The 23,881-nt window shown below is 51.8% G+C and overlaps 1 protein-coding gene across 3 annotated transcripts in view; it reads left to right on the top strand.

The window, feature by feature from the left end:
* LOC143372376 (uncharacterized) overlaps positions 1-23,881 on the top strand; it is a 159,309-nt gene that overhangs the window by 32,221 nt on the left and 103,207 nt on the right. For all 3 annotated transcript variants that reach the window (XM_076818521.1, XM_076818520.1, XM_076818522.1), the window contains exons 2-5: positions 196-385; positions 481-665; positions 11,713-11,758; positions 12,612-12,784. In XM_076818521.1, the coding sequence (XP_076674636.1) occupies positions 196-385; positions 481-665; positions 11,713-11,758; positions 12,612-12,784 (594 nt within the window). The remainder of the gene's footprint in view (positions 1-195; positions 386-480; positions 666-11,712; positions 11,759-12,611; positions 12,785-23,881) is intronic.

Raw genomic sequence — 23,881 nt, 5'->3', positions numbered from 1 at the left:
ACGGGGCAGAGGAACAGGTATCCAACAAAGAACCCAAGTGTTTGGAAAATTACGAGCGATACGTGGCCCACGGGACTGCTTTTCCAAACTGTGTCCAGTCGATATTCAGGGGTACTTTACGACCCTCTACGATCATTCGTTTCCGCGATCGAGTGACCGAGATACTCATCTGCGATGCTCTCTGCTTGCTTGCAGCTGCCTGGCGTGTCTCCTGGTGCCACTTCGTCTATGGTGGCCCCTGTGTTGCTGAAATATCGAGTGTGCAGGCCCAGGTTGCTGTTGGCTGGCTCGAGGGCAGAGGTCGACCCTGCTGCTGACGTGGGACTCCTCCATGGGGAGGTTCTGCTCATCGAGGACTCTGCCAGGCAGTACGATCCGATTGGAGGTGAGTCGAGTCGCCAAGCTTAGGAATATTCGCGTGAAATGCCCACTGAGATCCTTCCCAGCGCAATATGCAATTGTCCGATTCGTATGTTGTAGATACCGATCGCAAGTACAGGGCCACAGAGAAGCTCCTGCACGCAGAAGACGTGTACCACGAAGCTCTATGCAGCGCCAAAGAATTGTACGCGCGGCCGCTGGCGCGAAACTACCCCGACTTTCACGACGTCATCTTCCAACCCCTCGCGGACCTCTCGGTGGTTACTGCGGAGCATTGCCAGAGGGTGAGTCGATGGATAGGATTTCAATCCCGTGTCCTTAATATTTTACAACGCGGTATACGCCAGTCTGTAGGAACTGATACGGAAGACCTGGAGTTTAATTTAGCGGTGTTTTATTCATAGTCGATTACAGTATGCAAAACACAGTATAAAATTAGCATAGCTTTAGCACAGTAGATCTCTTCTTATCGACTGCTCGTGTCCCCCTACGGAGTGTAATGAGAGTTATGCTTGAGAGATGGCGGCACTCGATCCACGCCACGTTGTTCGAGGTCCCGCGGCACCTGTTGCTTCTTCGAACCACGCTGCCTTTCCCTGCCACTGCTGTGCCGCATTTACGCTACCTGCTGTCTCAGTGTCGCCTTTTCCTAAGGAACTTGCCAACGATCATAGACGTGCTTCTTCAAATTATCCTCTATCAAAGGAAAGTGCGCGTATTCAGCTCCTAAGGGTCGCACCGTCCCTCCTCAACCCCCTTAGAATTCAGTGTCCTTAAAACTTTTTCATACAAGTCACTTTCCATCATTTTTCACCTGTCCACCATCCACTTCTGCCTCCGTCGAACGAATACATCGCAAATATCCTGCTCCAGCCAGCGATTGTCTCCTCCGAACTACCCCTTAGTGTCCCAGCCCCCTGTCTCGCAACGCAAACACGCTTAGGGACCTTAAGGTTCGAGGTGATCGTCCACGAGGGGACCAGAAAGCGTGGAGGTGATCACGGTCGTTCGCCAAGCTGTTTTCACTAAAAACAGCCGTGGAAAATGGCGCGGCCTCGGTGTTGGGGCACTGATAAGGCGAAATCGCCCGAGGCCCAGGCACGTATGTACGCAGCCACTCGGCAGGCAACGGTGGACGTGTTTTCTTAGGGCTGACAATAAAGAGGATGCCTGTCCTTCGGATGTAAACACAAAGACCACGCCGGCGGAGCTGGTTAACGAGTCGGGATGAGCGATGACGGTGGTTAGCACCCTCATAAATATTGACTTTTACAAGACGACCGGGGCTGCAACGACCGCGTACGTAGCGTCGGGGCAGCGAGGACGCGCAACAGCCTCGTAAAGTGAAAAACCGATCGCGCGCGATGCCGGGCGATGATCGTTGCGCGGGATTCCCGGCGGAACCGACTGGCAGGAAACGCCTACCTTCTTTATCCAAGCTGGCGAAACGCCGGGCCGCTCATCAATAACCAAGTGCTACGCGCAAAAAGCATGCAAATGGTGCGATCGCTCGCGATGGACGTTGGAGGCCCCGGTCAGGTTCGCGGGCCCCTCGTTTGCCCGATCATTTCCGCGCGGAACGATTATTGCGATCGATGCGTATTAATTATGGCAGCGTCGGACGTGTAGCGGGGCTGTTTTTGCGCGCCACTCTGCCCGTCGTTGCGGAGCGTGTTTTCGAGAACGCCCTCGGTTATGGAATATCACTGCGATCTGCCCCCGACTCTCGTCCGCGCTCGCGATTCGCGGAGTCCTTCCTCTTTTTTCCTCGCCCTGCACGTACGCGGAGATAATTTTCGCTCGATATGAAATTTATGGGAAGGCGGTAGCCGGTCGAGGCTCTCCTTTTGCGAGCTCTCCGTGTTTCGCCAGGCGATCGATCGGTTACGATAGATGTTTTGTAACTGGCCACGCCTGATGAGCCATTCCAGGGTTTTATGGAACCAGTGCTTCAGGGTCACGGACGCGAGCTGCTGCGTTTCATCGTAAATGGGCTTCGTTATATTAGCTTCTGAGGTGACACGAGAAGTGTAACGTCGATGAGTGCGTTTCCTCGTGGAACGTCCGTGTGACGGCCGGGTAAACGGTGATTTGAGCACCGAGGGCGCAAAACCTGGCCACTGCTCGCGGCTAACCGAAGGTTAATTAGCGAAAACGCTTCGAATGGTTTGCGAAGGGGATCACGACCCCGGGACTCGCTGCTCTCTTCCCCGTGCTCTTTTTATTCGAGTTGGTTGTCGCGATGGTTGGCGATTCTCGCGCGGCCTCTCCCCTGGCACGGAGCAATTTCACTTTGGAAGCTCCTCGGGGCCATCGCGCGGGCAATTAGAAGCAATCGCGCACCTGGGAAGCGAGGGAGACGAGGAAGACGAGGGGGCTGCCCGCCCTCCCCTCTACGTAGCTGGCGCTCCGCGGTTCTTCCTCTGTTTTTCTCTGTTCAGCGGGGACACGGAGCGACTTGTGAAGAGGAGCAGCTCTTCGCCTCCCGCTTTATTTGCTCCTTTGTAGCCGGCTCGAAGGATTCTTCTCGACTCCTGCGTCCTCTGGCCCTGCCCTCCTCTTCTTCTCCCTCCTTCTTCATCCTCGCGGCCTTGCAGCTTCCCCGAGAAACCAGCAAGGATTCCTCGAAGAGGATCCGACGATCGGGCGACACACGGATCCCTCGCTCCTCTTCTTCTATCGCCCGATCGTCACCGCGCCTCCTTCGGCAATTGAGCGTAGAATTTCGAGGAGTAGGACGGAGCGGGCTCCACCCTTCCTTCTCGTCGTTGGCACGGTACGACCGTAAATTACGTTTTTGCGGGACAAGCCGCACCACCGGTAACCGCGGTCATCACGGCGGCCTCAACAGTAGCTGCACTGTGATGCGCACGTGCACCTGCGCTCCTCGTTGCAGCGACCAGCGGGAATGCGACAGCCACCGGACCGACGCCCTCTTCTTCCATTTTTACCATCCCTACCACTTCGCCTCGGAAACTTCATTTTCTTGGCATTTTCCTCCTGCAGAACTCCAGATACTCAACTCGCGAACTCGAACGAATACCATCGAAGCAAAAAGGTTCCTTCGATTGAGCTAACCCCTCCACAGATCTCTAATTCTTGCCCCAAGCCAACGGTGTCTGAAATGATTCTCCGGTAGCGTACGCGGCAACTCGCGTCGTATCGGGATCGCTGTCGTTAAAGTACCGTTCTAAGGATCTACCGCGAAATTATCCGCGATGGTCTCTGCCACACTGGGATGTTCTGCTCGTGCACTTTATTACACACTAAAATCCGCACAATGCGGTAATGTTCACGCACCTGCGGGGCAGACTGCTCCTCGTCAACGCGGCAGAATGTGAAAGCGTCCAGAGAGCACAGTGGTTTCGCGGAGCCTCGTTCTTGCTGCCTCTCTTGCCGAAACATCGCGGAGAGAATCGGTTAGCCGTACTTTCTGGACGATGACCGCCTGCGTGGGCGTCCATTGATCCCCACTGAAACCAGTCACGTTTTTCGAGGATCCCTTTCATCCGCTACCAGCGCGGTATCGAAGCGTCGAATTGGATAAATCGAGTTTTGGGTAACGATCCTCCCCTGCAACGATGCTCGCTGGTAATTGGCGGGTACCGGGTACATGGGATCGTTGATTCGTGATCGTTGCAGCTTGGCCGCAGTCCTCTCCTAGTCTCTAAGTTAAAGAAGCCACAAAGCGGATATTGTTCGTAATTCAGCCTGATGGTTATGGATGTTAATTGCACCGTGGCCTCGCGGGGACGCGAAAAAAACGAGTGGCAAGGTGTAATCGGCACTGAAGGGGCGCCGGGGAGGGAAAAGTGAGCCGGCCAGAAGTCACGATTCTCGGCGATATCGCGGCAGAAAATTCAGAAGATGGCGCGTTAAGATACCCTCGCGCATTCCCTATGGCAGAGGAAAGAGATGAAAGGGACGAAAGAGATGGGCAGGCGAAGAATGCTGGAAAATTAATTAAGTGGCGCGCGATCATCCGGTATAGCGTTCGTTATCGCACGGAGATCAAAGAGTTGTCGAGTACCGACGCGTCAGTTCCTGCAGCCGAGTCCTCTGGCCCCGCGGACGAGCCGAGAGGCTCGTGACGCCGCGGCAGGCGGATCGGGCGCAATTTTATTCGCATTAGGGCGTCGTCCGTCGATTCCCTCGGGCTTCCTTCGCTCCGTTTTCGCGGGTCACGTAGGAAGGATGAAACGAATCGGCACCAGTCGGACGAGGAAAGTGGAGCAGCCACGGACAGGCAGGCTAAGGCCGCGTCCAGATCTGAACCGAAGCTTTAAGAAAAAATTATTTCAGTTTAAAAAAAAAAATTGAACCATTTTTGTGCAATTATTTTAAACGAATGCAGGTTTTTAACATCGGGTGCGATTTTAAGAATCTGGTAAAAGGGAGAATATAGTTCTATCCTTCCCCTTGATGGACAAATTTTCAAAAATATGGACATTTTAAAATTCGCTCTGTAAAAATTGCCGAAAGTTGACGCTGCGTCGCCCAGCACCGCGTTACTCGCAGCGGCCAAGCGGCTATACCTGATATTCTTATGCAGGATTCTCGAAAATGGTATGTATTTGAAAAAAAAACTGAAGGAGGAAAACTCTTACTGTTTTCTATATCCAACAAAATACGGTATCGAGCCAGGAAACTCTGTCTAAACTGGCGAGAATCGCTAGAAATATACGTTCCACACGTAGGAACGCGGCATTAGGGAGTCTGAAGTGGTGTTCGGTTCGCTGTTCGGTTCAGATCTGGACGCGGCCTAACGAGCCAAAGAGGAGGGTCAAAAAAAGGAGGAGGAGAGACGAACGTGCCGCAGGAAAGTGGATGATCGTCGTCGTGGCGTTTCGTCGGGAAAGTGGACTCTCCTGGATACCGGATCGCCGAGAATGGTTTCGATTTCATCGGCGAGGGTCTCATTTTTCTCGGCCAGGCAGGGGTGGGGCGCCACTGCACGTTCCAGTTTAATTTTTGCCCGTCACCGCCGCGGGAAAGTCCTTTACCTCGATATCGGCTTGCAGGGATTGCCTATGGGCTCCCTTATCCGCTCCTCCGTTCACTACGTACCTATCTATTCCGCTCGAGAAGATACAGAGACGGAGTGCATAGTAGAGCCCGTCGAGTTGCGAAGGGAGGAATGCCCGCTTAATTTGCGCCGCGAAAATGCGTCCATTATTAATTTCTCGGTTTCTCGAAGGCACTCGCGAGCTCGTAAAGCCTGCCTCGGCTCCGTCCACGTATACATCACGCTCAGGATGGCAAGTTTAATACCCCCGGCTGGAGCCCTTCCATCTTCGTCACCGCGATTCCGTCTGCTCCCGACAAAGAAATTCCACCGTCGGATTATGTGTAACGCCTATGTTTGTGGCGTCCGCGGCCCGTGCGAGCTTTTAGCGCGTGGATAAGGAAGCCCCGCGCTGAGACCAGACAGTCGAAGGAATATAACAGGCAATGAAATAAAAATCCCCGAAAGGAGAGGGACTCGATCACGGTGGCTGGGTTGCCTGGGCAGCCTCTTAGCGGGGACATTTATTTTTCAGACGCCTCACGGGGTCGTTGAGTGGCTGGAACAGGGAAGATACCGTGAAATGATAAATAGCTGAATCGGGCTTCTCGATCTTCGTCGATTGCATCGCTAATGGAACCAGTTTCCCCTATCGATTTCTAATTTCTTCTCGCCCTGGCATCTTCCACTGCGCACTAGCCTGTCCAACGTGGCCGAGCGTAATAATCACGCGGCTCCGCGACGCGAATTAGTCTCCGTCACCGTTTTATCTTGCGTTTCGCTGGTCGCAACTTTGTCCCAGCCTCGCGCACCGCGGAACTGAACTTGGTACGCCTCCAGGACCACCAGCAGCTTCGGAATTCCCTGGGGAGAGGCCTTCGGTGGAGCGTTCGCCGCGCGTGCAATGGCCGTTCGCGGCTCCGTGGTAATTCATGAGACGACTAGTCATAACTAATCATCCGCGGCGTACGCGCGTAGGACGAGAGACCGTCCGGACGTAATCTGCCGGTCGGATTGATTCGCGCTGAAGCTTCGGGAGCTCGAGAGCCGCGAGTCGCCTGGCGGAACGGAAGACCAGATTCGTCTTGGGCATCGACCGCTTTTCTACGCGCCGCTGATGATAACATCTTAATCAAATTGTATCCCATCGGCGCGCGGCTGGTTTTATCGACGCCGAGCGATCGCTGCCAGCCGATCGACGGGTTTCCGGTCACGGCGGGGAAGTCGACCTGGTGCTCTTGTCTTGTTCGCGGCTCGCGCATTAATCAAACCGGCGGCCCCTCGATCTCCAGACACCCTAGGAAATCGCGGAACGTTCTCACCGCGGCACGCTTTTATCCCGGACAGGAGAAAGTGCGTTTCGTGGTATACACGTGTCCGTTGCCTCGGTTCGCCGGCGATCTTGCGAGCTCGCACGGCCACTTCGAACGTCTCGCCATTATAACCGACGGTAGAATCGATGGAGCCTTCGGAGCTGCTCCATTTCCTTATCCCCTGTTTTCTTATAGCCGGCTGCTTCTGTCAGCGATTTCTGTCAGGAGTTTGAGTGGTCCCGACGGTTCCGATGGGTTCCCGGTGCTCTCTTTATGCGCTCGCAGGTAGCGCAGATAACGGGGGCATCGGTTATTCAGTCGCAGCTCGTTAATCGGTCGTTTACTCGCGGGAGCAAGGTGTGACCGCGAGTTACGATCCAGGTAGGGCCGAATCGGCGTCGATCCTGACGGATCGATAAATCTCCATCGGTACCCGTGGCAAGGTGGCCCCCGTAAGTTGCAATAATCCTTGCTGGAATCTGAATCGCGCCCTTCCCGCGTCACGTTCTCGCCCGCCACCTCCCCGAGTCTTTCTCCGCCGACTCGGTTCGTTGGTCACGGTAGTCGGTGGGATTCTTTACGACACCGAAACGATGATCGAAGAGGGCTCGTGGACGGTAGCGAGGCGCGAGCGAGAGGCGAGAGGAATGACCCGGCTAACGGTAGGAAAGAGAAAGAGAGGTTTCTTTTCAGCCGCGAATCTACTTTCTCCGGTGACCAAGGTGGCCGACGCCGTCGCTGGCAATGAAGACGAACGCGACTCGTTGTTCGCTCGACGATCAAAGAGGGAACAGATTTACATCCGGCACCACGTGGCCGGCTGGTGGTTCACTCCGTGAATGGGTGGGATCCACGTGCTTGGATCGAAACTGCTCGTGCCTTCGAAAGTTCCCTACTAAAGTTTCCTTGTACAATAGTTGGAGTAACTGCTCGGAGAATCTGTCAAGGAGAGAGGAAGCATTTTCTAGTAGATCCTTGATCCTCGCTCGCTCGAGGAAACTAGGCCAGATTGGAACGAGTTCCTCGGGAGTCTCTCAGCACGCGCAGCGTCCAACGAAGAGCAAAAGTCGAACGATAAAGGCGTAAGACGTGTACCAGCAATGATCGGTATAAACGATTCGGGTTATTAAGACCTCTTAGGCTCAATCTCGTCTAGACCGCGTAATTAGCACTGTCGTCAACGGACGCGGAATTGTTTGCCAGCGATCTTCATAAATCCCTCCGAGCGCGGCGCGGATTATTACGCCGAGGCAGGCCATCGTTTATCGATCGTGACTCTCGAGGGAAAAGAGAACACTTGGCGCTCCAAGTACTTACATAAAAAATAATCGTACGACAGTGGACGACGAGGGGGGTCTGAGAAACTTCCCCCGTAACCCAATTACGAATCCTCGTAGTGCTTTCATCGTCCACCGGGGTATTAATATATCCAGTGGAGAAAAATCCTTGTCGCTTTAATAGCAGTCGGCGTGTAATTGTTTATGGCGTCCCGGACGAAAATGGCACTCGGCTCGATCGAGGGGCTTAATTTGCATAAAGCGAATAGGCGAGTGTATGGAGGTGACCGAATGGGACACGATGTATCACGTGACGGATCGCTGCAGGTGCATCTCGTGGGGAGGATCTCGTTTATCGATGGACGATCACGTTGGCGGAAAAAATGAGTCCTTATAGAGACCGTCCGACGACTATAAAATAATAATGGGAGGCCGGAACGCCCACGCATAGTCCCTAATAACGCGCGGTTCGACCTGTCTTTTTGGGCACGCCTTGCCGTCGTGATCTCGGTCGGATGCAACAGGGATCCGTGCTCGCGCGACGTGTAATTAAAACCGCCTCCCCCGAGCAGCGAATCTCCAATCGAATCTCTCGAGAGGAAAGAGACGAAAAGAGACTCGAAACTCTCAGATTCCCCGTGGTAATCGGGCGATCATCTATCACTATTCTGGCTAGGAGCCGAGGGAGGGCAGACATCCTTCTCGTCTAGCGATACCCTATGCATTATAATCTGGCTGGCCAGCACGGTAGCAGCCCGACACTTTTGTTTCGCGAATATTGCAAAATAAGTCTCGATCTAGCGATGAAGAGGATCCAAGGGGGAGGTTGGCTTTACCACCCGGCCTTCGAAATCGATTTGCGGGGCTCTAGCCGCGTCTCATGAATATGAATAATTCATAATTAATCCAGCGCGATTGGATTTTCGAGGATAACGCTGGTAAGAGGAACGGGTCACGGAGACGCGTCGCGCCTCGGCGGTGCATAATGCGATGCATAAATGCATAGGAAGACGCTCGCGCCTGCACTTAACATAGATACGCATCTGACAATATAAGAAACGCATCGACACGCCGACGCACCGTGACACGTCCACGTCCACGTGACGATGCATCGCACACATCGAGTTTTCTACTGGCGTCCATTATTTTAATTCACTCACGGCTATCGTCCGCTGACGATGCAGTAAGAGAACGCATCGTTCGTCGACACCTTAACGAACGATACCCGCGATCGATACGCTGTTGATTTCAAATCCCATCCTCGATCCAGCGATCGCCTGTTCGATGTACTCGTTTTTTCAAGGAAACGAGATACTCTCTGCTGAAACCCTACGATACACCAAGTATTAGGGGAGAGTCGTGCAGTACCGACCAACTATTAAATTAGTAGATTTTTAGATCTAAATAATTAGCAATGTTAATAAAAAGGCATTTAATTGATACAATGCAAGATGCTTTTCAAATTTTATTTTTACAAACATCGCAAGTATAATACTTAATTAATATTCTCCTGATCCGTGCATTCGACGTGGGCTCAACTGGATAACTGCTTCATTAAATCCTAGCTTCCTGTTTGTTAGGTTATCATACCTATCCTTATTTACTTTATTTTTCTGCGGGACAATTATAAATTAATCTGAGTTGCTAACAGATTGAACTTACAGATAAGAAAAATTTGGTTTCTACTGGTTGACAGTCTATTGGTCGGTACTGTACGACAAACACGGGGAAACATTTTAAATTATAGATCATGATATATTATGTAGAAACAAATATTGCAAAACTAGGGCGTTTTAGTAAACTTAATAAACTAGAGATAGTATACATAAAATAACAAAATCATTTACTCACCTGAGAAACAAAAGATCCGCTTTAAAAAATAACTTTTAACCCACTGAATATCAACGTATACGTTTAATGCCTCAATATGATCCCGGAATAGGTTATAGAGAACTGTGATTTTCATTTGTTAATACAAATAAAGTGCTAATATCTGGTCGAAGAAGCGAGAACTAGCTTTGGTCGGTACTGCACGACTCTCCCCTGTATGTATATATATATCTCATTGACCTGTTGTACGAGCGCATAATCATACGAGTGGATCGTAGCATCGGATGCTTAATCGTAAGCATCCCATCTGTCTTCGAACCTTTGAATACGCCAGAGTCATCGAGGTTTTTCTCGAAATTAATTAAGGGCTACGCGCAGAGGATGAAATAATTTTCAACGCCTGCGTAATAATATAAACCATCGCGTCGTCCTGCTCAAGATGCCTTATCGCGTAGTTATGAGTCAGCAGCTCATAATTCTAGGCCGCCTTTTTTAACGTTCGGATAAGAGAAGGTTGATGACCCGTTCCCCTGAACTAGCTCCCTGCCAGCCCTGTCTCATTCATTTCCTTCGAGCGTGTGCTCAATGAGACAGTTCAAGCTCAGCACAATCGCTTCCTAAAATCAATTTCTACCTAATTATAACAGCCGCGGTCGAGCAAGTCTGCGCGAATGCCGCGCGGTATCTCGCGTAAAACGCGGCAATTAAAGCTCAACAAATTGATCGTTAGCGGGACACCGCGCGAAGAAGCAACCTGTTTTATTATACCCCGTCTGCCACTGACACGTATTCGTAGCTCGAGGGCAATTAACCGAGCACGGATGATCTTGGCAGAGTCAGTCGTCATCTCGACTGTCAAATAAAAATTTTTATTTATGCATCCGATGAAAAATGCAAATGTACGTTTCACGGCAATCGTCCGTCTGCTATTACTTACAGGACTTTCTCTCCGTTTTACGACCCTGTTGAAGTGTTGAGCTTTCAAATAGGCGAGGGTATTATTGGGACGGCTGTTTAGGTAAAATATTGTCCGAGTAACTGTTTAATCGAGTCCTCCATCACGGCTGGTACGTTTCCGTTCGTTACCTATTATTCGTGGAGGATTTCGCCCGTCCCCGAGTGACGCTTTAATGCCCGTTGATAGAAAGAGCCTTAAAGGACTACCGAGCTTATTCACGTCAGATACGCTCCCCTCGGCGATGTCCTGATTGGACATAATGCTGCGTCATAATTCAGCAGACAAAATGTATGCCCGTTTCGAGGACGCGATTTAGCCTCGTGCCGTCCGAGCTGCCGTATCGTCCAGGCACGCTCGAGCCTGACGTACCGTGAAGTTGAAAAATCGTTTCCACGTCCCGAACGAATGATTCTATCGGCTGGAACGGGCAGCGCTCGCGCTCCAGCTTCGCCTTCTCCACGGACACACCGTAACGGTAACGAGTTTTTCAGATAGAACGTTAGATTTGAGGCGATAATAGAGGAAGAAAAGGTGATTCCAGCGAGGCTTCAATCTCAATCGATCGAGATAATAGCGGGGTACTTTTTTCCCTCCGCCTAATTCGCGGCCGGCTCCGAATGGAAGGCACGCGGTTCCCCTTTTTTTTTCTATCCCCGCTTCGAGAGACTTCTTTCATCCGGATAGGTGCTTTTCTGCCGAAAAGGATCGATTGTCCGCGAAGGTATCGGCAGGGGAATGACTGGTGGGTATAAAAAAGTAATCAAACGATCGTTCCCAGCTCGCCCCGCCGCGGCAACTCTGGCGTATACCGCCCCCCCCGAACTCGACTCGTTCCTGTATTATGCTTCATGCATTATACATGGCACCCCCCTTCTGTCCCCATCTCCCATATCTTGGTCATTGTATTTTAAGAGCCAATTCTACAGTACCTGTTCTGCTTCCTTTCAGATCCGCGGGGCACTGGAGAATTGGGACGGCGGTACCTTCAAATCCAGTGAGTACACCGGACTTCTTTCCACCGGATTTTAGATTCCAGCGTCCGAGGAGGTCCCAGCCAGCGGCGTTCGTTTCGCTCTCGAAGCGACGCGAACCGATTGCGTAATACGCAATACCACCTACTTGGACATTTATTCGTAGAATTCGCGGCACACCCGGGGCCAGGGGGGGCGCCGTATCTCATCCTGCTCGCCCTGCTCGCGGGCGCACGAATAATTTCGCGACGCCGTTTCGAAAGTACGTACAGGCCCGGGCTGTCCCGTGAATTCGATCCAGCGTCCCGTAATGAATTCGTGGTTTACTGCACGAGGAAGTCTACGACGATAATGGAGTCGAGGGAGAGGCGAAAAGGAAAGGAAAGAAACGAGAGATTCGATGGTAAATCATATTCTCGGTGCGTGAGCGTCCGTGGAAGGATCTCTTCCGTGATGGTTAAGACCCCACCGGACGAGGAACAGTGGAAAAGAGAGAAAAAGAGAGGAAAAGGGAGAAAAGGAGAGGGAACCTCAAACAGAAACGAGTTTCGTAGGGAAGATAGCCGGATGATGTATTGCTGGATCGAATCCCTCTCTCTCTCTCTGCCTCTCGCTCTCTCTCTCACCCGTCCTCGAAGATGATTCTCGTGCCATGGGTGTTCCATCATCGCGAACGAATTTCGCGCTGGTTTCGGGCGCGTCGCGCGATCCGGCTCGATGCTCCTCCTTGTCGAGCCTGGAATATGGGTCAGCGAGCCATGTCATCTTCTAATAACGCGAACCCGCCACGGATGAGCGCGGGGAGGCACGGTTTATCGAATTCGTTAGGTAAACCTCAGGGCGGCTATTAATTGCCTTCGTGTACGCTGTCGCCAGGTGACTTATTCCCCGGCTCGTTTTGGAACTCTTACTGGGAATACCTGGAGGGCTACGGCGAAGCGAGGCGGATTCTGGACGAGCTGAGGGCATCAGAGGACCCCCTGCTGCACTTTCTCAGTCTCAGGCAGGCCGCGGCCAGGCACACCCCCTCCTCGTTGCTTCTTCTACCGGTGAGTCTGTATTAATAGCAAGACGGGACGGGGACACGATACTGCGGTGTAATCGATAGAAATTACCGGGCTCGATTAAACCGCCGCGAGACGGCCCAGAAATCGATTGCCGCGTTCGCGGCGTGGGTCCCCGTCAATACGTAAAACATCGTTCGATATGGAAATTTTAATATGACCAAGGTACCGCGCGGATGATCTATGGGGCGGTTAGCTCCGCTCCGCCGGCTACATGATTTTCACGTTTAGTAACTAATATACGCGGCCACTAAAGCATCCGTCGCACAGTGGGGAAATTTCGCGATTTTATGCCTAAAACCACAAAAATAAATTTTTCAATTCGACAAAATAAATGCAAATGTTCATGTGAAGTTAGACCGATCGCAAAGAATTAATCCAGATTTTCAAGTTGCTTCAAACACTTATCTTGTATTTTCCAAAGATCTGAAAATAATTTGAAGGCATGGATTCAGTTCCTGGTGGTGCGTAAGATATCTTTTTGTCCTCAAAATAATTGTGTTTCGGTTTTTAATACGTAATTTATAGAATTTTTAAAGTAGTGTTTTAAAAATAACCTTTTCATATAAGAATAAATTTTCTCATATATTAGAACGTAAAAGTGCCGAATTTTATATATTAAAAATAAGTTTTCAGGTTTTGACCACGAAAATGGATATAGTTCTTCAATTCACATTTGTATTAATTTTGTAAAATTCAAAATTTTCATTTCTGTAGTTTTGGCCATAAAATCGCAAAATTTCCCCACTGTGCGTCGTTAATGCGCGGTCGGAACGTGCACCGGCATCCAAGTATCTTGGGAATATCTCAAAGGGAATCCTCCGGCGGGGTTGCGCGTCTAATTGATCGCGGTGTCGTTAACTCCAATTAAGTTCATTCATTACGAAACGACCAGCGCCGCGTTTTTCCCGGCCGCAGCCAGGCCCTTGGACGAGCGAGCGCGAGACAGAGTCGCGCAACTTTTCGCGCGCTCTGTAAAAACGGGAACGCAGCATCGGTAATCGGGCTTGACGATTCCCGGCGATCGTTGTCCCGAGCTTTTTACTACGCTCGGCGAGCATGCTCGCCGAGTGAAAGTCCCTCTGTACTCGCGGCGGTGGTGACGCAACGGTGCGCAAGAACATCATCTTCGGTTAACCTTTAACAGCGCCCGCCGCGGCGCGAACGGACAAAACCCATCGAATCCCCGATCACCTGCCGATCAAGCACGTCCACGTACGTGTACCTCGACTTTCATCCCGATAATCGAAGACGTGACCGTCGGGCGGGTCGCGGGCCCCGATCTACGACCGATCCCGGCTCCAACGAGAACTGGGTTTTAGGTCAGTCGGTTCGGATAGCCTCCGAGACGATCGTAAACGATCCGGCGCTTAATTAGACGCTAGGAACATCGTATCGTCGTTGGGCTCGGTCGTTGGGCCTTCGGAAAGATCGAAAGTGACGCGTGTGAGTTAGCTGCCGAGGTTGATTGCGAAATGGAAAGAAAAAAGGCGAAAGTTCTCTGTTAGGGTATGCTGCAACGTGCGCGCGAGATGATCTATGCGACAGATGATAACGGGTGTAATGATCGGAGCTTCGAGCAGCTTGCCGGCAGGGTGGAATCGACCTCGACTTTAACGCCCGTTGAAATATAGACTCGAGGCTTGTAAGTCACGCAGGTACCTGCGTATCTTTGATGCCTGCTCTGTGGTCGTTAAATATAATTTTGTCGTGGCCACGTAGTTTAATGAGTAACGTCGACTCTGTCCGCGATATTTCCCCGTCGTTCTTTGAATTCCAAGTGCACGCCACTCTGGAAATAGACGCCGATCTGCATACGCTTACCATTCACGAGTCGAATTCGATTGGTGCTCGTCGAAAAATGTAATCGTTTCCATTCACGGGGTGGGGTACACGATGTCCACTATCTTTCCATCAATGCGTCAAATGCAACTCCTCTGAATAAGCACCAGCTACCATAAACGTTGCTGGACTACATATAGGAGTCGTTGAAAAATTGCAGGGGTAATAGTCCCTCAGCTGCACGATCCGCGAGACATCGCCTGGCGCGCATGGGTTTCTGACAATTTACCAGCAGTCAGCCCGGTTTCCATGTTTTCCCTCCCGCGGAGTAATCGAAACTCCTCGTTGGTGCGCGCCGTCGGGTTTAATCGCGTTGTTTGCTATGAAATTTCACCTGCCTATCGAAGCACCTGTAGCCACCGCGGCTAGCATTCAGCCTACGCTAAGTGTCCAGCAGATTATGCGATGGCTTGTCACACGTGGGTGTCCGTGGCACTCCACTGCCCGTTCGTATCAGTTCCCCCATGCCGCAAGACGTTTCTACCGCTTTGCTGCCCGCCACGATACACGCTCCGAGCACGGGCGCACACTGTCGCGTATTTAATACGAGCGTCAGTCCACCTACTACACGAGAAAACGTGTACCGAGCACGCACCGTGACACCTCCAATTCCTCTGCCCGTAAACTCTGTCCAGGGTGTCCGCAACATTCGGGTAATCCTTCTGCTACGCTGGAGACGCGAGCCGGAGCTTAATCGAGCTGCTTCGAGCACGTCTCCAGTACGTCCTCGATTAGGAATCCTCGAGGAATTGAGAAAAATAGAGAACATGGATACGAGTCTCCTTCGCGTTAATCACCCACTAACTCTTCTCGTCTCGCTGGACACCGTGTCCACGGTAATCTGCGCGGCACTTTCTTTGTGACACCTTGTATACCCCCGGCTATTACCGTTCAATGATACTTGGCAAGTCGCAGATTACACGCGAGACAAGACTTTTTTCCAGCGAGTGGTCTCGATCGTTTCACGGCGCATCGATTGCGCCCCTTAACGACCAGGACGACCGGCACGTTAATATGGTCGATCAACTGACGGCGGCGAAGATAATTGACGATCGCTCGGAGTTACACATAGTTGCATCCGCCGGGCGGTGTCGCGGTGTATAGTAATCTCGCAAGCAGGATCAGTCGTCATTCCTTCCTTTTTCCTCCCTCCCGTTCAAGCGCGAAGACGATTTGATGGCCGATAAACGCGATAATATAAGAGACACCGTGCGCGAGACGAACAACGCCGGGCGAAACGAGCAAACGGTCTCGCGGACCGTAAAGAATTTACTTTCCTATAAATTGTGTCATTCACGGGCCGAGGGGACATGGGGCGCAGAATGCCTGCAATGCGCGTCCCCTCTCTTGGAAATTAATTAACCAACCAAGGGTGTCGTTCGAAACGTGCTCGAAAACGGAGCGCGCGAAAGAAGCCTCTCTGTGGAACGAGGAATTCGTGTCTGGGGAACGGAAAGAAATCGATCAGTCGCATCGAGATGCGTTTCTCCTCGGCGCAAGTCCGCATTCCCGGGGACGGCTGGGCATGTTCCAGCGATTTTGTCCGACGGGATAATTAAAAAACACGGCCGGCAACCTGTTTCCTGAAAGCGTCGGAGCACGTCCGCGACTTCCTCCTCCGCCCGAGGATGTCGACTCGGTGACAGAGCTCGGCTTTCCCCCGCGAGGAGAAAGAGGCGCGCAGCCACCCCTCTGGCAACGGTCACGTAACGCGGCAAGAAGGGCAGGAAGGGTGGAGAAGGGGCGAGGAGGTTATTAGCGATCGACTCCGCGACTTTGATGCAGCGGGCAACAAATTGTTGCTGGACCAGTTTCTCGAATCCGAGGAATCGCCACCGGGTTGCAAGAAAGGAGACGCGGAGAAGAAGCGACGTAGAAGACGAGGCGGAGGAAGACCCACGGTGACGCCGGCACTTGGAAGGTCTCCCCGTTCCGATCCGCGCATTCCTCTTATTCTTCGGAATTATTATCAAGGTCAGACCGCGGTATCGTATCCCCTGCTTTAACCGCGGACGATGGGTATCTCTGCGGCCGCTAACCGTTCGCGATTCTGACGAGAATGGGTTGCATTCCTGAAACAGCGCGATTAATTGTGGTTTCTGCGAGAACAGGCCCGGGGGACTCTCGTTGCTCTTGCTCTTGAAATGAATCACGGAAGACTCCATAATATCTGGTCCTTTCCTCTGTGAGATGGCACGTTGGTTGTGTTTCATATTCGCGGAAAAGCGATGGAGGAGTCCGAGAAAATCGCACGTGGATGTAATCTCTGTGTGGCCATAAATAATGTAACGAAAGCTATTAGTCATAGTGGTCGTGCAAGAAGCGGCATCGGGGAATACGCTGCCTAATCGATTCGCCATAAAATCGCGTAGCAGGTTACAGGAAGATTACTGGTAGTAACAAAGGAAAATAGTAAAGTGAGGAGGCGAAAGAAGAGGCAGATTGATTTTGTCCGATGGCGATTAAGTATTGGGACCATCAAATTGTCCCTCCAGCATCCTTGACATCCTCAGGAGGAGGATTTTTCCTGGATAGACCGTTGATTACTCCCTCGTACCCGATCCAACCTTCGCGCGTATTTATAGAAGCTGACGAGGCCCTATGGGCAAGTGATTCCTTTGAAAGGAGCCCCCGATCCCGAGAAGATTCCCACAAACGACCCGATCTGGGTTACAAAAAACCAGAAGAATGTATAAACACGCGCGTAATTGACAGCATTATCTTCTTGCAAATGGAGTAATTACGAGGTACGCGTCGGCTGGATAATAATAACATTATACCTGCGGGGGAATACCTAATTACGGTGTGTAACCTTGGCGCAACGAGGGATATAAGTGTTTTCCCCGGTCTATGGCGGGCTCGTCGCGCGTAAATTTTAACGCTAACGATTACCATAAACGCGGCGGGGAACGAGGGAGACCTCTGCCTAGGATGACCTCGAGAACGGCTGGAATAATTGACGGGAGGCTGGCAATTAGTCGAAAATGGTTATCTCCAATTACCAGCTGGATCGGGCAGGAATGACCGGCCGCGCAACGGGGTCGTACCGAATCCTGGTAGAAAAGAGTGCCGTAACGAGCCATTGTGGTGGAAAGCGCCAATTGGGCAATCCTTCCACGTACCGGGAATTTTCGCGGGGCGTATTAACTTTACGACGGATAAGTGTGCCCGTGGAGGCCTGGACGGCCAGTTAGATTCCAGCATAAACAATTACGGCGGACCTTTACGCGACCCCGAATTATTGGAATAATTGCCACGCTCGCGGTAGTTAAACGACGATTATTACACCGGGCTTGCATTCCAACGGTCTCCGGCTTACAGCCTGCCGCTCAACCAAGCCCACTCTGTCTTACATTCTATTGACACGGTCGACAACCATTGGCACGTTGTACACACCACACGTACAGGGTGTTTCATCTATTCTGTCAATTTATATTCCTTGGGAATCGCGTTGAATTGATCGCGTGGAAGTCCAAGTAGATACAAGAAGTCAATAACACTTCGAAGCCTGTTTCCTTTTATTAGAACGGATCGTTCAGGAGTCAGCTATTCGCCTCGGCTTGGAAAAGATACGAAGAGAGGATAGTACTTTCCCTAATGGTTAATTGAAGCACACACTTCCACGAAACGACTCCCTGGAATTCCACGTTTCGCGTGCCAGGCTCGTTGCGTTATTTCGCCAAGCCCTAGGATACGCGATAGGATAGATCCTCGATAATCGCCGGTGATAACGCTAGAGACTGGTGACTTATCTGCGCATCTTGATTGGCCGGCTCCGCCGCGCAGAGACGTGGGCGCGTTCCGCTGACGCGTCCCCACGGCACCGCGGAAATTTATCGACAATTATTCCAGAAGCGATAATGGACACGTCCGCGAACCGAGCGAAAGTTATTTCATCGTCGCGCTAACGAAACTAAGCCAGTCGAAGCCGACGATTATCGTCGCGATGCTAATTTATCGGCCTGCCATTGGACGCGACGCGCGGCCCAGCCAGTATTTAGCTGTCGTTTCGCCATGCGAACGACAGGCAATTATTAATAATTGGACGTCCCCGGCTCGGTGTTCCTGAATTATTACACGCAGCCGGCACGATTTTACAAGGCACCGCGGCTGTGCGGCACGGGAACAGAGTCGCGATCGAGGGGAACAATGGATCCCATCGGAGAGTCGGAGCAATAATGATTTTTCGAAAGGTCGCCCGGTGGTATGCGCCGCGACTGGGGAACAGGTTGATTTCTCGATAGAATCGAGGCTAATTGCCCCGTTACGCAATGCACGCGGTGAGATCGCTGATTTATCAATCCTTGCGACACTTTTGTCTTTTGTTGCTCGACCGTTCTTTTTTTTTTTCCCCCCTCGTCACGGTTAACGCCGCCGCGACCGGTGGACGAATTGATCTTGACGAGGTGGCCGTGGCTCGCGCCAGAATGCAATTTTATTTCCAATTCCCATGGCACGTATTCTCCAGAGCGGACAGGAAACGTCTCGCGTAATTAATCGCCACCAGACGCCGATCGGAGAAATCCGTGTCGCCTGGATTTAGACGAGCGTTCACGGTGCCCGCTAATTTCGTCACCGAAATTAATTATGCACCGCTCTTTGCGCAATTCCCACGCGGCCGTCCATCTCCCATCCACTTTCGAATTTCATTTCCTCGCAGCAGCCTCCGGCGCTTCCGCTACGATCGGCTAATTAATCGCAATTACCTGGCCAGTGAAATCGAGCCCCGACACCGGGAGCGTCGCTTTTACCAATAATTCGGTGCCTCTCTCTCTCTCTCTCTTTCCCTCGGTGGTATCTGGACATACGAGTTAATTGCATCTCGACCGGTGATTTATTCTTTGGCTTATTCAATTACGATTAGCTAGCGATTGGAACGGGGAAGTGAGTTGGCGGTGTATCGGTTGCGTCACGGGTCGTCGCTGTGCCTTCGTCAATTAGGCTCCTCGGCAATCTATCTTCGCTTGTCCTTCTAATATTTTATCGCCTCTGTAGGGAACTCCGCTGTCCTCCTTCTAGGTACGGATAGTTGGCCGTTACGTGGCTTATTAGGCTCCGAGATTTCACTCGGAAGCTTCGTCGCGTCCTTTCTAGCGGCGGCGTTCTCTCTCCTATCCTACTTGCGATCCACGCTTCGGAGCTGTGCGCGACGGCTGTTACTGCTCTGTCAAACTTCGGACGTGTCTTCATCGACACACCTACGGGAGCTTAAGCGCCGAGGCCACCAGCGAGACTAATAGGAAGACGGTAACAGAGATGTCGAGCGGAGCAGCGCCCGGATACATTTCACGAGCGGGTCACAGATTCCGTTACGAGGTAGCGAAGAAAGATAAGGCCAATTATTCGGTGGGCCTCGGTCGGACGATTATACGGGCCCACGGGCCAGCCACCGATATCGCTGATATATTTAATATTCGGACGGTGTAAGCGCGCCCCGTCGTCGTTAAAGCTCCGCCGTCGTAAAGCACAGCGCGCACCGTCAACGCACGCGCGTGCATCACAGATTCCGCTTGGTCGTGTAAGCCCGCGAGGCGTACGCGCGCGTACCGTCGTTACTCGCGGCACGTCGTAAGTAACACGTGTAAAGCCGCGTTCGCACGAGCGCGAATCAGCCTCGTGTGCGCGACTTCCTCTCGCCTGCATATAAATACGCGAGTCCCTCCCCACGGTATACATGCACGGGCCCCGTTACGCTGGCGCGTACAACCCCGGAATTTCGTGGAAATATAAGTTAAGGTAATCATTCTCGGAACCGCTCCGGCTACCTTACGTGTCCCCCTGTCTCGTATTAATCGCGACGCGAGCACCGTAGGCGATATTTCTCGTTACACGCGAAAGAAACGCGGGGCCTCAGGCTGCCTGGGCTCGAGGATGGTTGCGGAGATGCTCGAGGAAAGTTTCGAGGTACCGCGCTGTGGGAATTGTTGCGCAACTGGTAGGAAACGGGAGGTTACGAAAGGGGTAGCTGAGCGCGTGGTGGCATTAATAATCACTCGCGGGACGATCGACGGCCATCACGTTTCGGTGGGAGATATTTCCTAGCAGCGTCACGTGGCGTTGGAATGAAACAATAGTACGACGGGTTGGAGATGCGTGGTTCGAGGACCGCGAGCGCTTTTAGTAAAATTCAAAGATGCGCGGAGAGGGTGGGGACCGGATGTCACGCATGCATTGCGTGCGCAGCAAGCATCGGGCTACCTCCTGGAATAATAAGCCAATCCTGCGTGTTACGTAGTTGCATCGGGGATCCTGGTCGAGGACGGAAACCGATTGTGGAGAAGAGTTCTCTGGTACCTTTTATACTCGTCAGGTTCCTTCGAGTTCAGAAGCAAGGTCTACTGTCTTCCCATGCCCACATGGGATGCTTGACTCTTCCCGCCTTCGAGTAGGTCTCTAGATTGTTTAGGAAAGTCTAGGGAGTAGGATCGCCGACTTGGAGCGGGCTGCAGTCATCAACGTCGCTCGCTGAACCTGTTGGCCGTTTATGAGGCAAGTTATAGGCGGACACGTGTTGCTCCCGCCAGAATACCGCCGACGGGGGAGGAAATGAAAGTTACTTATTATCGAGAGGACGGGTTCGAAAGGTGGATATAATCGCGGAGAGATGAACGCCTTGCCGGATATCAGCTGGAACACCTTCCATGGGAAATCTCAGCGAGCTCGATCTCGCCTCGGGACAAGCGTTTCCATTCTTCCGCGAGCGAAATCCGCACCTCCCTGTCGATCGGTTAATGGATATTTTAGGATGCAACTTCCGCCAGGTAACCGATATTTTGTCTACTGAACGGCCATTATCGGCTCGGTCGATCCACTCGAATCTAGCAATCGAAAATCGAGACACCTATGCGTGGCATAATTACAAAAGGACGCCACAGTCTTCATGAATAAAACATGCAGCTACTCGTGACTCGAGGCACGCGCTGAATTATTGAGAAAACATGTCGTTTGATCTCTCTGGGGCGTGATCCACGCAATGATCCGTGGAATGGTACCCCAAGGACTTTGAACCCTTGCTGCATCCCTCCGACGCACAGTGGCGTGATTCCAGGGAATGCTAGCAAAAAGTATTTTTTTTTTTAATCTAAAGTTAGAAGAAGTGAAATAATATATAGTTGTAAAAAGTGAAATAAACCAATAAAACCAGAATATATATTAACTTACAGCATGTCAGATAGCTACCAGCACAGAAAAAAAAACGGATTATAGTTTGACATTAAATGGAAAAGTTACTTTCAATTCTGGTCTAAAAGTTCCAGATCATAACACTAGCAACTTTGAGATCGCATATCTCTAAGAGGATTGTACAATAAACATTGGTATTACTGAAGAATCATGCTTTGATACGTCATAAATGAAATGCAATACATAGATCTGTAAAAATCAATGTGCTCAGAAGATTCTCAAACATACATCTTCAAATCCCCTCGAAACACTCTTCTAATCGTACGTTCCACGTGAAATTGCACGCCAGAATCGTGATTGCTGGTAGTACCTTCTGTAGACCGTGTTTGGCGAAAAGAGACTCGAGTCCATCGCCTGGAGCTCGACAACCCGGTAAACATCCGTGGAAAGTCGGCGTGGATTTTCGCGGCGGGCGACCCCCACGTATATTCCCAGCGTCATGCAAATACTCGAGCGAATTCAGCGCGGTCTCCCCGAAGCGGCAGGGGGGAAATTCTTTTTCCTCCGACTGGTTGTACGCGCGGACACGCGAGTAGCCGAGAGGAGCGCGACAAGCCGCGACGCGTGCACGGAATGGGCAAAGGGCCCGAGAGAGGCTGTGTGCGTTCTCGGGGACGCGAACACAGCCGCAGCCCTGCGCCTGTGTGCACTTTCACCGTCGTGCACGGCGGAACTGCAAAGTAGCCTACATGCAGGGCGTTAAACTCGACTCGCGGCGGTTTGATCCGCGGGAGAGAATCGAGATATCGATCCGTTGCAACAGCGAATTCCTGCAACAGCCTCGGCCCGCCTGTCCCTATGCGTTACGCGGGCCTTTTCGATCGGTATCGTCCCGCTGGTTGCGCCACCGTCAATGAACTTCCACGTGGAACATCGTTTTGCACCCTTCGCGACTCTGCTGCGAGTCGTCTCGGGCTCAACCGCGGGGACCTTAATAATAGTCGACGGACAGGGCAGTAAAGACCTTAAGCGTAATCCACGGACGAGGTATGCGGTATCCTTGCATAGCAGCGAGCGAAAGTTATCGTCGCAGGCTTTCTTGGTCTCGGGCACACGTGAAAAATCTTAATTCACCGTAATTTTCCCACAAGCTTCTGTACCGAGCATAGTCTACGTGCCATGCGAGCCTGGCTCTCCCTCGCCCTGGAATACCTTCCGGTATCGTTCGTGCAGCACGGAGACGGAGGTTCGCTCGCGATCGAATAATTTCGCATTCGTGGTGCGCGCTCCATTAAATGAGGAACCGTATCATCGCTGGATACTTGGAAATTGGTGAGCAAGTACGTGTCCGCGTGTACGCCCCGCATCCCTTACGTAACAGACGGTCAGGTTTCTCTTCGTATGTACTTTGCCTCCCGATAGCAGCCGCCGAATGTGTATTCGTAATACAGGAAGACCAAATGAAACCACTCCTTTTTCTGCGCGATGCTGCTATCGCGGCACGCACGAATCGCGTAGAATTACACGCGAGGCTAACGATAAGGGTCGCAGTATTTACGGCGGAGCCGCGGGACCGTGAGGCGGATCCATCGAATCAATTTGCTCACGGTGGCATCCGCTCAAAGGCGGCCGACTAATTGCTTGATCGATCCGGGAGTCGCTGATAAACCGACAACAGAGGCTGGTAATACGAAAGTTTCGAGGTAAGGGCCTAGGAAGGTAAGACCAGTCCCGTCCGAAACTGGTCCGGAAGATTAGGCTCGCCGACCGTTAATCAAGATACAGATCGACCGAGGAACTCCGGATCTCGTCGACCCCTCTGATCGCTGAATGCCAGATTGAATGGAAATCTCTGTGCCTGGGCTGCCGTTGGTATTATTGAAAGAAAAGCAAGAGAGGCGAACGGTGGCAAATTGATCGACGCGTCTTCCGGCTAGAGCCCTTTGAAAGCGATCATTGGAACGGCCGCCGGAGGATTTACGAAGACAAATAATCGATTCAGCGATTTTTATAGCTTCATTGAACGCGCGCGGCTCTCCCTTCCCCTCGACAAATCGCTGGCCGTGGATTCCATGTGCTCGCCAGGAACGAGGCGCAGCAATAAAATTTCGTCCGGAA

Source organism: Andrena cerasifolii, chromosome 8 (genome assembly GCF_050908995.1).
Source record: "Andrena cerasifolii isolate SP2316 chromosome 8, iyAndCera1_principal, whole genome shotgun sequence".
Lineage (NCBI taxonomy): Eukaryota > Metazoa > Arthropoda > Insecta > Hymenoptera > Andrenidae > Andrena > Andrena cerasifolii.
This window is presented reverse-complemented; position numbering and strand designations above follow the sequence as displayed.